Source organism: Cladophialophora carrionii (assembly GCF_000365165.1).
Source record: "Cladophialophora carrionii CBS 160.54 unplaced genomic scaffold supercont1.4, whole genome shotgun sequence".
Lineage (NCBI taxonomy): Eukaryota > Fungi > Ascomycota > Eurotiomycetes > Chaetothyriales > Herpotrichiellaceae > Cladophialophora > Cladophialophora carrionii.
The window spans coordinates 1-12,666 of record NW_008481829.1 but is presented as its reverse complement, the minus strand read 5'-3'; the positions used below and the strand labels follow the sequence as shown (position 1 = coordinate 12,666).

Genomic DNA, 12,666 nt, shown 5'->3' with positions numbered 1-12,666 from the left:
CTATATTAATAGGTAGATAGGCTGGCTCGAAATCAGTCTCGTCCTCCATCGGATATCATCCTTTACTTGAGCAAGAGTCCTGAACATGACCTCTGATAGCAAAGAGCTAAACATGGCGACCGAGGTGAAGCAAGTCGCGGAATTGGGAGAAGCTGTGTCGGCCGGCGAGGAATTCCTTCACCACTACCCCCTTCTGGCATTCAAAACAACCGAGGAGAGAAGGGTCATCGAGAAGTCGCTGAAAAGAAAATTGGATTGGGTCATGCTTCCCATTGTGACACTGATGTTGTTGATGGGGTGAGTTGGCATTGGAAACCCTCGGTCGCATCCGGCTGATACGATCAAGCTACCTCGATCGCATCAACGTCGCCAATGCTCGCCTGGCCGGTATGCAGGAGGATATTGAAATGTCCGACACTATGTGGAATGCCGGCATCTCACTCTTCTATGTCGGATACATCATATCACAGCTTCCCGCCACAGTGATCCTTGCCAAGGGTAAACCACAGAGGCAACTTCCTTTTTATGTCTTTATGTGGTCGGCTGGCACCCTCTGCATGGCGGTCATGACTTCGGGCTGGTCCTTCCTTGTCTGTCGATTCTTTGTCGGCCTTGCGGAAGGTCCATTTCTCCCTGCAGTCAGTCTGGTCACGTCAAGTTGGTACACCAAAGAGGAGGCGCCAATCAGAATGGCAATTTGGCATGCCGGCAACATCGGTTCCAACATTTTTTCCGGTCTCCTGGCTGCAGGCATCCTCACCCGCATGGAAGGCGTCGCCAGCCTTCGTGCATGGCAGTGGTTTGTGATTATCGAGGGTGAGACTGTCCCAGAACATGTAGATGTCATGGCGACTGACACATGCAGGATCGATCGGTATCCTCCTTGCTATTGCAGGGTACTTCTTACTGCCAAATTATCCCCATAATACCGGAAAAGCGTATCTCACCGCCGAGCAATCGCAGATGGCGCAATACAGAATGATGGTTTCAGCAGGTGGTAGATCAGAAGATGACGAAGGTGGTGCCTGGGAGGGTGTCGGTCTTGCCATCAAAGATCCATTTACTTGGATCTTCACAGTTTTGCATTTCGGTCTCATCCTCGGTCTATCGTACAAAGACTTCCTGCCATCGGTAAGTGGCTGTTACCAGACTCATCCACACCCTGGCTGACCATATCACAGATCATCAAGACCCTGGGATACTCGCAGCTCATGACCTATCTGATCCAGGCGCCGCCTTTCATATTTGCTTACCTTTTGACCTGTGCTGTGTCGTGGTCCTCGGGACGGTACATGGAACATTGTTGGCACATTGTCGGCACCGCGGCAGCATGTATTGTCGGCACAGTCATTGCCATCTCGACCTACAGTCCCGGTGCAAGATACTTTGGTATCTTCCTCATGTGCTCGGGTCCTTTCGTCGGCTTGAATGTAAGTTGGGTCCGCGAAACACAAGGATCGAGATTGACTTCTTACAGATTCATATCCCATGGGAAACGGCCAATGTCCCACGCCCCCGAACCAAGCGAGCCGCACTACTAGCAATAACCAATTGCATCAGTTCCGTTTCACATTGGTTCAGCCCGTATTTATTCGTAAGCACTTCGACTGCCAGTTGAAGATATCCTGACTAACCACTGTTCTAGCCTACGTCTCAGGAACCACTCTACCGGAATGGTGGATTGATGATCATTGCTGGATGTGTGATGGGAATTCTGGGTTGCATAGTTTGCCGTTGGTATTCTATCAGGCTCAACAAGAAATTGAGGGAGGAAGAAGAAAGGAACAATATCCCGAAAGGCTGGAGATACGTCACTTAGAGACTGTGGTGAGATAGTCAGTGTTAAAGGGAGTCTAAAGGGTAATCTTATACTTTACAGTCCTATCTAAGATAACCCGATAATGTTACAGAAAATGATATTTTGCGAGGCGCCCGAGGAGGTGGGTTTGACTTGTTGGTGAAGGAAGCCCCAATCGTAAAAGCGCAAGTCATTCGCAGTCTGGCTCCTCGTTCTCTGTCTTCGCCGACAGTCCGTGGAGCAGCGAGGTTCTTGTCGAACGAGCGGGTGGCGGGGCGTCGCGTGTTCATGCGAGGTCACGGAAAAGGCTTTGGGTTTAACGTGTTCATTCTTTGATATCAATTCGGATAGGAATGCCTTCGTTGCTCTCAGTACAGGCTATGGCGAGACTGAGAGAAGTTCTTACGCTTTGGTGCGTTACTCCAAAACATCGTCTGATTGTGGCTTGAAATTTGGGCCAATGCTTCGTCAAAAGAGGTCGATCACCGAGAATAGAGTAATATTCAACAAACACAAAGGATTCCAGCACTGCCACGAAGATTCTCCCTTCACGACTCCGACCGTTTCCCACACGATACTCTGAGCGAATCTGGACGCCACTCATTCCTTTTGAGATTTTATCCACGATGCTGGGATCTGCTCATGTCCACCCGACCAAGCCCATAGCACCCTACGCAGGTTCAGCCTGTCAGTGACATCGTGCTGTATCCAACTTTGCTCGGAGCGCCCCAAAGATCTCTTGTGCCTGCTGGAGTCAATTCAGAGTCTATAGCACAACGAAGATTCGCGTTCCATCACCTCAAACCATACCCAGAGACAACAACACTCAAGCCTTGACAGTTGTCCAAGATCCGCCGCGTTCCACATCTATCCGCACCTCGTCACGCGTCCAGCGTTATTCCTCTCCGAAACGATGCTCCTGCGCGACCTCACCGGTACGACGTGGACCAGGAAGAGGTGGAACAAATCGAGACGAGGAAAACTGTGTCAGATGATATGGGAATGGAGATTTGACGAGCACGAAGTGGACTGAGGTCCGGAACGGCGAATCAGCAGGCTTTGGAAAGGGTACAGCAATCATGCGAAGGCGTCCTTCACGAGGCGCATTCAATCTCTGACACTCGAGGCATTGCGCGAAGTGGAGGACACAAGGCGTGTTGTTGATCCCAATCAGATGGGGGGCCACAAAACACAGGAACTGCCAATCTTGTTAGATGATTTCAGAGCAAGGTGATCCATGCTAAGCGTCTGATTTCACCTCTTCGAAAGGAACTTATGTACATTGATCATGCTCCGAAGCACATCCTGGCGGTGTCCTCAACATCTGCCCGGCAAGCTGGGTCGTTCCAGCCAATGGACTGCTGCAGCGACCTCAAACCCCTGGTGTACTTCCCCGGTATCGCCACCAACCCCGTCATGATTCGGCGAATGGCTCGTCCATCCGGATTTTCCCCTTGACGAGTGGGCAAATCCATATCAGTTCTTTGGCTCGGAAATCCTGAGACCGAGGAATTCCCTCATGGTAGATTGAGCAGTAAGGGGGGCTCTGCGAACGGCGATGGTTGCAGTCCAATCCCGGTCATTTCCTTGCTGCGGATCTCCACATCAGACGGAGGCTTCCGCGACCGTTGTGGTCCACGACAACTCCAGGGGCACCCATGAAGACTTTGGCAAAATCAGCCCACACTGGCTTTGAGGGTAAGCGATCATCGATGGCGATGAAGAGCCACGGTGGATACGTACCTGGACCTGCTGGACTTTCGGCAGTACCGAGACAGGGACAGGGCAGTGTTGATCTAACTCGGTGAATTATATAGAGGCGAGCATCGTCGGCGAGGGCGTATGGTCAACAGACGGCAAAGTCCCGCTACACGCTGGAATCAATTTTGAAGGGAATCCCTGTCACGACATGCACGCCTCATCCTCCGCTATTCCACAAACACGAAGTTTGACCTCGATGACTGCGTTTCTCTTGACGACTTTCGGCATCACAAGCACCCAGATACGTTGAAGGTTGGGCGGACTTGTGTGAGAGCACAGAGCTTTGCGACACACGCCTCCAAATGGCGAGGTGGTGAAACGTCCGCTTCACGCCCGGAGAGAAGTCTCGACACCCACGCGCCGAGAGAAGTGTAGATGCCCGCGCCCCGAGAAGTGTGTCGATGATACGCTACAACGTTGGCGATCCACCGCTTTGCTTCAGCAGAACATCGCCGCCTACATCTACAGTGTCTACGCGGCTCACGCTTCGACTGATGGCCTGTCGGTACCTCGAAGCTCCATGATCGGGAATGTGGCTTCTGCTATCGCAAGGACGGGATATCGGCTTCCAGAGGTTTGTTTGGCGCTCTTCGGCCCTGACCTTGCGCCTCACAGCGCAGGTGAGCCAATTTCAGCAGAGGACCCCGGTTGAGTTGGAGATCGGCACACGGAGAGGGTTCCAGCATATGTTGAGAACAAATCAAACCCACCCATCGTCGGCTCGTATCGCTGCTTTGAAAGACTGATCACACCCTGGGGTCCCACATAGAGTATGGATGTTCAGAGGGCTGCACGCGCTGTAGATGCTGCCGAATACCTCTGATGCCAGTGAGACATCACATGCGCAGCCAAAGCTCGGGGAACGGAAATCGAGTCTCAGCACGCCTCATGCCCACCAAAGGCGTTAGAACTGGGGCGAAGGTCTGCCCTTCCCATACGCCGTTCCTGGTCGGTCGCATCAAATCTTCTCGACGCTGTTCGAGCGGTCACGACGACGAAAGAGAGCTCCCAAGTCCGATGATATTCAGCACAGTATGGAGTCCTTGTGCTTTGCCGCAACGGTACCCTTCGACTCGTCGATCGACCACTCTATCACCCCGTTACAGGGCGACGGGGGGTCTTTCCTGCCGCCACCTGCAAAATCAGCTCTTCTGATTCCCCGTCTGAGTGGTTACCGTGCCTGTTTTGGCTGAATGGACTTCGAACGACGCAACTAGCCCCGGACACGTCAAGGAGCAGCCGCGGAGGAAGTTGAGACTAGCACGCAGCTGTCACAAGGGGATCTGCCATTTCCCTTCCACGTCCGCCATGATACGCGGTATCCCGGGTTCTGCGCGAACATCCACAAAGAGGGACTTGTGGATTCCCAAACGTCCTCTACACGCCTTCATATCGAGCAAGAATAACAGCGCCCAAGGCCCCACCGTTGCTCCGTGCCAACGCTCCACTTCTCTTGCACAGCTCCGCGAACATTACCGCTATTGACCTGCGCAACGAAGGATTACGTCAAAGAGTGACCGAAGCCGTCTTCGGGTGATCTGGCCTCTGAAGGTTTGCGCCCAACAACCAATACTCAAGGCCGATACCTATCCCAATTTGCAGCCGGCCTCACTCCAGCGACAGAATATGGCTTGTTGTGGATGGAAATGACGCGAACGGCGCAGGAGATCGTGGCCGTAGGGAGCAGGATCCACCAGCAGTGTAGTCTCCCGAGCGCAAGGGAACCTCGTCTCCGTCAGCTCATTACACTTTTCACGCCATATCCCTAAGGACGGAAGCGGATGTGCGGATCCTTTCTTCTATCCATCAGCCCACCGATGTCAACGGATTGCGCTCGGCACGCATAGCCGCGGGCGGATGCCTCGGTGGTGGCTTACGCATTCATCGACACCGTCTTTGGGAAGCGGGATAGCTCGGCGACTACAATATCCTTGTGAAGAGCGCGCTCACAACGTCTGCCGCGGCGAGCAATCGCCACGATGTCGAAGCCTGTTGGCAAGCCTGTTGGCACCCTTGCAACCAGGCTCCTTGAGGAGCACACAGCATGGAGTATGCCCAAAATGAATGGCTGTGTTGAGAGGCATGGCCTGGAAGGCGTCCCGTGGCGTCTAGCAGAAGAATCTGCCATCATGCTCGACCAGTAATATACCGCCGCCCTGCATATGTCAGACTTCCGATGCTGCTTGCTACCCATCCTGTCAGCTTCCTCTACGTTCCTGGACGGGTCACACAACGCTTAGGGGTCTATTGCTCTTCAAAAGCCTTCTCTTTCTGAACAATTTTGCGAAATGTACTGTGTGGAGAGTGCAACCCTGCAGAATAACTGTCTATCATGGAGTATTGTACTATCGGTATACCTCTGAGATGGATTCAGATTCGCGAGTGGGGGGAACAAATGCGTTGCTGCCAAACCTGTGCGAATACCACTCCAGCTTTCGAACCATAACTCCGCTGATGTTATGGGGCCAGCCCGATAACCTGCTGATCGTTCCTATACAGTGATAATAAACCCTATGGCAAGGCAGCCAATTTGCCCCCCAGCGTTCTCAGATTTTCTCAGCTGTTGCGGCCCTGCTCCTAGCTGCCATGGGGAGGCGGATAGTTATTTACCACCATAGCTATGGCTCAATCTCAGTTGTTTCTCTGCATTCTGATCTTGGATCCTCTACTCTGCTGACGAACAATATCTTAGACCTCTGGCGTTCAGCCTGGACGATGCTATATACTCTACGTGGCGTCACGGTACCCACATCCTCCGCTCGATCTGGACGTAGCCAGAGTGTACCTCTCAAGCGGACAAATGCCACGATCAGATTGGGTTGTCGCGCTCTGAGCTCTTCGGCGTGATGAGCATTGAGCTGGTAAGTTTTCGAGTGCGGACTCGAAGGCGGCTGATAGGATCCGTTCAAGAGGCTACAAGCGGATGCTAGTTCACCCATGAGAAAGGCGACACGTGCTAGCGCCTGAACTACATCTGGACGCTTCAGTCAGCATTCGTCAGTGCTCGTAGCGCGAAAGTGGGTGGTCATAGTATGGGGACGAGTTGTCGTAGCCGGGGAGCGACTGCTCATCGGGTGTCTGACCTTGCAACGACACGCGAGCCCCATAGCATTGTGCGAGGAGTCTTCTCGACACGGGTGCGTGGTCTGGCGGGAAGTGACCGTGGCCTGTGAGAGGGTACTCCCTATTTCTCTGAGGTTGCGACCACGCGGGTGCTCTCGATAGGTGGGCCGAGAGATCTTTCGAGATGAGGCCAGTTCCTCATGGCCGAAGGGACAGACTGTGCATCACCGATTGCCGCATGATTCAGTAGCTGAGCCCGCGCGATGGTAGACGTCCTCGGTGTTGTAGTCCCTAGGGTTGGGAGGTTTGCAATCCGGTTCACCGCGACCACACCGGTCTGAGATATGGATCTCTTGTTCGAGTTGCTTTTTGCGACATCCTGACCAGAGCACGGGCCAGGAACGTATCTGTCGAGGCGATCGTCAAGCTAGTATTCCTGGCTGCTCTGTAATTCTTGTAGACACCACCATCTCAAAGGCGCTCCTTCTTGTGCATTCCTGCCAACAGTAGTGGAGGGCATGGTTGTATGTTCGACAAGGCGCAGATCGACTCAGAAATTGCCCTCAACCCGTTGCACATTCTGCATCCTCCGCCGCTCCAGCCTCTCAGGAAGTCTCTCAGGGAAGGCACCGCAAAACACAATCGTCCCAAGCGGCGGTGTGAGAAGACTTCCTCCGATCGTCCGCGGCTGACGACGAAGCTCCAACAGAGACCACCGCCCACTGCGACTCTCCTCCATATGGGATGGTGAGGCTCATGCGTCCTGGGGCTGGTGGCGGCAGTCTGTGGTTCACATTGGTACTCCGTTAAAGGCTGTCATTCGGCATCTGTTCGGTTTGTCGAGTGTTGTGTCCAACAAGCGTAATCCGATGGTGGCCTTTGGTGGGCTGTTGGATACAAATTGATCCCGGTTCGCCACACGAACACTGACCCATCGCGAGGAGCACATTCGTTGCGCTGCTGTCATGGACAATTGTTGAGTCGCCGTAGAGAACGTTGCTGATACTGGCCTCTTGGGAGACAGGGTACCTGGTATTCATTCATCCTGTCGGGTGTTATAGGAGCGAGAGTACAGCATCGAAAGTGTTGACTGGCTGCGATCGGAAGATCACCGTTTTTTCAATGTAGTATGCCCAATGCGCGGATGGTAGCTGGAGCTGAACGTCGCACCAGCAGAGACATTGCCTCCGTGTTCAAACTGCTGAGGACCATATCGAAGGCGCGTGCAGGGGCACTGGATTGAAGGAGAAGAGAGAGATGCCTGTCGGGCGTATCCTGGGGAGGCTGGTTAGCACTCAGTTGCAACCTGTTAAGATGGCCAGTCGTATACCGCTTACCATACTTGAGGGTCTGTGGGAGTCGAAGTAGGAGCATCGGTACCACGTCCTACTGGATCCGGATTGCTCTCGAGGTCCACTTGATCAGGGCACGAACTTTGACGAAACGTTTGCATGTGGACGTCCGCAGGCGTCGGTGAGCGGTTGTTCTACGGTATCAGAGCCGTATTGTTGATCAGGCCCTTGCGAAGGCCATTGGGTACCAGGAAGTAACATTGTCCATGGTTCGATAGCGCGTTCGGCAACACCTGCTTTGGCGACAGGACGAAGTTGATGCCATTGACCACGGAGGGTGGCACGCTTACCGCACTCCGTCAAGTTGCAGACGTGTAAGCCTCGAAGCTGCTGAAGATGCCCGAGTTGAATGGCATCCTGTCGGTGGCTGGTGTCAGAAGCGACCGCTCGTTGATGCTGTTGTGCCTCGGGCAGAAACATCCCAACATAGACAGGGCGCCAGAAGCGTCAATATGAGAATGATGAGCCATGGTGTATATATCTTGTAGGGAAGCCCTGGCCATGTTGAGACCCCGTCCGTCACGCGTGAGAGGTCGCCCCGAAACCATAGGCATTCTGGAGATGAGGTTCATGGAATCGGTTTCGCAGAAAGAGCACTCTGTTTAGAGTGTCAGTCAACAGAGGATGAGAGTACGAGGTCAGGTGTTTGCGTTCGTTTATGCAAGCGTGTAGTTCGTGAGGGAGATGTACAAGGGTAATCTCCGACCTGAGTCTGAGCGACATGGCTACGATCTCAAGTATTTTCAATCATCAGCAATAACGACTTTCCACATTGCCAGCGGATTGAACCCTTCTCGCGAGTAGCCGAGCGACGGTCAAATACTGCCCCAACCTCTTCATGAAGTTCTTGGAGCTCGAATAAAGCTCTCCCTTTCCAGTCTGTACTCAGAGGCTAAGTCGCCGTACCGAGGAGTCAAGCGTCATGAATCGTTCGAAACACCGATGAAGCACCATGAGAGCCATGAAAACTATTCCAGATATACAAACACAGCTCGGATGCCCTCTCAGCAGCTTCTCACTCCTCGCAACCCAAGTCTTCTCGTTCGAAGCTGTCCACTGTAGCTAGCTCACATAGCAGAGGCGGCTTAGATGCTCATGGCTTGAAGGCCTCTACAGTACTTCGAGAGATATGAAACCTATACCAGATGTATGCGCCGAGCTTGGATATTCTCTCAGCAGTTCCCTGTTCCTCGCTATGCAGGAAATTTCCTCTCAGCGTTGTCTACTGTGGCTGACTCACTCAACGAAACCCGGCTTTGATACTTTGCGACTTGAAGGCCTCCATAGTGCCACGAGAGCCGTGAATCTTTATCCCTTGAGGGACCGTGATCTGAACACCTTCTCAGCCTAATTACACACTCCTCATGGACTAGGTTTTGTCCCTGGTTAGAGTAGTTTGCTACGGCTTGCTCTCAACGCGGAACCCGGCTTTGATGCTCAGTGACATGAAGGCTTCTACAACGCTGTGAGAGATATGAAATCCAAACCCTTTGAGTGGCTGTGATTTGAATATCGTCTCATGACAATTATATACTCCGCATCCATAGGTTGCTGTCCCTGTTGGACGCCAGGCACTCAGCAGCGAAAGCTACGTAATCAAATCGGCCTTGATGCTCAGTGACCTGAAGGTCTCAAAATTGTAGCGAGAGACTTATTGACTATGAGTTAAGTGCCATCCCAGCATAATCGTATACTTCCTATGCACTAGTTGTTGTTCCTCGGTAGATATTGAAGCCGCGTACTCAGCTGCAGAAGTCATATAACAGCACATAGCTTTCAAGAACAGCTTGCTTTGAGAACTCTGATAACGCTATAAGATACATAACAATACTCTGAGCAACTTATCATGGCCTCTGCACAGCCTCAGCAAGTGTACACACTCCTCACAAACGTGGTGTAGTTCCTGTTTGAAGCCGCGCACTCAACAGCCGTACTGAAAAAAATATAGCGCTGCTTTCATGTCTACGGTTCGCGGCCTCGAGCAGAGCAATGAGAGATGCAACAGCTATATAAATCAGCTATACCCAGTGCAAATACCATCTCAGCGAAGTTATACTCTCCTTATACTCTGAGTGTTGTTCTCTTCAGAGCCGCGCACCTAGCAGCCACACCCATATAGCGCGGAGCTCATACTCATGTTTATGCCTTGACATCTCCAACAGTGCTATGAGAGGGATAACACCTATTCCATTCGAATACTCGCAATGTAGACATTGGCTCAGCACAATCACGCAGTCCTCATGCCCCAGGTGTCGTTCCTGTTTATGTAATGTACTTCCCGCCCGTTCATATCTATGACTTGACGAATCCTATAGCGATATAAAGGACATGGCATATATTGGAAACAGTGATCACAATATGAATATCCTCTGCGCAAAGCTGGCTACTCGTCGTTCACCAGCTCTGGGCTAAGCTCGTGTTAGAGTGAAGTTACTAGCTTGTCTGGTCCAGACCACCAACAAGGCTTTATCCGGGCTCGACATGCCAATCGCCCGCGAGCAGTCTCTTTGAAGCCGGTACATGCCTGAGGACGTCCAGTTAAGCCAACTGCCCTCCTCGATTGTGGTTGCTGGTGCAATGGAAGTCAAACTCTCAGATGATGTTCAGCAGCACACCTTGCTACGTGGCAAATGCTGAGCAATGCCCTGAGTAGCCCGAGCACAGCCATGAGCGCGTTGCAGGATAATGTGGGATGTGTTCTGCAGATCCTCCTGGTAGGTATCCACGGCATCTTGATAGGCTTGCCAGAATCCCTGACTCTTGACATCCCTGCGATACCCGCCGCGCCGACGACTCACGGGAAAGCTCACCATCAATACAGAAAGCGACCTACCTTCCCACTTCACGAGCGTGCCGAGCTTCTGCCTTGCATCGAGCCAACACGGCCTCTCACGATCGGATTCATGCGCGCGAAGCTCTTCCGGGTGTTACAGTCATTCATTCATTCATTGAGTCGTATACTGTTAGCAGTCAAGCCATAGGTCAGAGCCTGTTTCTGCCGCCTACCGCGGAATCCTCGCGCATCCTCTTCAATCCTCGTTGGCGGCACCAGGACCCCTCTTTGCAGTCCTTCGAGGCCTCGAACTCTGCCGCTACCACGGCAGTTCTTAGCATCGCCGCATCTCACCAGCGATGCCAGGGGCGGTGCGTTGTAGGCTATGCGATGCCCCATTGGGACGTGGAGAGTCCCACCGCAGCCATTCTCAAACCAATAGCCGCGCATGAGACGACCAGCGCGAGCTTCCTGGTCGAGATGAAGTGCTTCTCTTCAGTTCGTGCTGTCGTCCATAGCTCTTCCGGAATTCATTCCCCAAGGTCACTGCGTACGACCGGTAGTGTTGTGCGGTGGTGGAGTTTACAACGTCTTTCCCAGCGATTCTGGTAGAGACACTTCGGACGAGGGTGGCTACGGACCATTGCTGGAGGGAGAGGTATTTGGTCTGGTGTAGGAGGTTAGCCGGCAAGGGTCAAGGAATGAGGGCACCGGTGATTTGCTTACTGCTTCCCAATGGACTGCACGAAACCAACCCTCGGCCCAAGAAGAGCCCAGAAGCTTTCTGCCTGTCCGCGTCATCCTGCGCCCTCGCTCGAGCAAAATGCGACCTTGCACGAGCCAACCTGCGTCTTCGTCCGGTGTCTTTCCTTGGCCGTTCAGCGTCTGTGTAGCATCAAAACCTCGCCAAGGCCTACCCTGTCGTCTTTTGCAGTCATCGTCTCCGGCGCGGCTTGTCCTAGCCGGGGAAGATTCAGCGGCACCTTTCGACGCAAAGCCTGCTGGTTGTGTCCGCGGAATGTACGCGTTTCCCTCTCTCTTGTGCCCTGGGACATCTCTATGAAAGGTCTCCGAACCGCTTGGGTTTCCAGGTCAAGGGGTCTCGTCGCGTGATGCTGGCTTTCGTCTGTCTGTCATGAGGGCGGTGTCAGTATCGTTCCTGTTCGGGTCCAAAGTCATGTGAAGCTGCATGCGCATTCACCGACATCCTTGATGCGCCTTGCAGTGTCGTGAGAGACTTAAACAGCTGTTGCGGGCAAGCTGGTACTGATAGAAGACCCTCGGGTGAATTATGAGCCTCTCATTCGCGAGACGTTGTTGTGCCCTACTAAGGTAGATTCACAGTAACGAAGTCACATAATGGCGCTCTGTAAAGTCTTCATGCCTTGATGAGCCATACTTTGCTTTGAGAGATGTAACAGCTGCTTCGGGTAAGCTAAGGATGACTCAATGGCATCTTAACTGATTTATGAGCTTCTCATCGCGAGGTGCTGTTGCTCTCGGACGAATCTTGCTTGTCAGCATAAACTCCTCGTGAAGAATTTTAATATGGTGTCCATGCTTCAAGGGCGCTTACCGTGCCGTGAAAACTTTCTAGGCAACCGATGACCGTCCGAATATCATCTCCGATGAAGTATGAGCTTCTCATCCCGAGGTGTCGCTGCTCCTGGGTGCTCTTGGTTCCCAGCGTTGGAGTCAGGTGTTACACACGGCCTCGCAGGAGACCGGCCACGAGTCGCCAAGCAGAGACTCGCTACGTTCATTGGACACCTGGAGGGAACACAGGGCGAACCAGGATTGGCTGCGGACCGTCACGTGACAGGCTCTGTCGGCCCTGGGGGCACAGCAACAGAGCGAGCAGAGCGAACAGAGCGTGGTGCAGGACACACGGGTATATATACGCTCATTGTCAGACAGTC

The 12,666-nt window shown here is 52.9% G+C and overlaps 1 protein-coding gene across 1 annotated transcript; it reads left to right on the top strand.

Annotated features, from left to right (window-relative positions):
• Positions 1–85: 85 nt before the first annotated feature.
• G647_04672 (uncharacterized protein) lies at positions 86–1,819 on the top strand (the record flags this gene model as incomplete). The annotated part of the gene is made up of 6 exons (XM_008729011.1): positions 86–297; positions 347–816; positions 866–1,131; positions 1,182–1,430; positions 1,478–1,594; positions 1,646–1,819. The coding sequence occupies 6 exons, from the start codon at positions 86–88 to the stop codon at positions 1,817–1,819; spliced, it is 1,488 nt and encodes a 495-aa protein (XP_008727233.1).
• Positions 1,820–12,666: the final 10,847 nt, after the last annotated feature.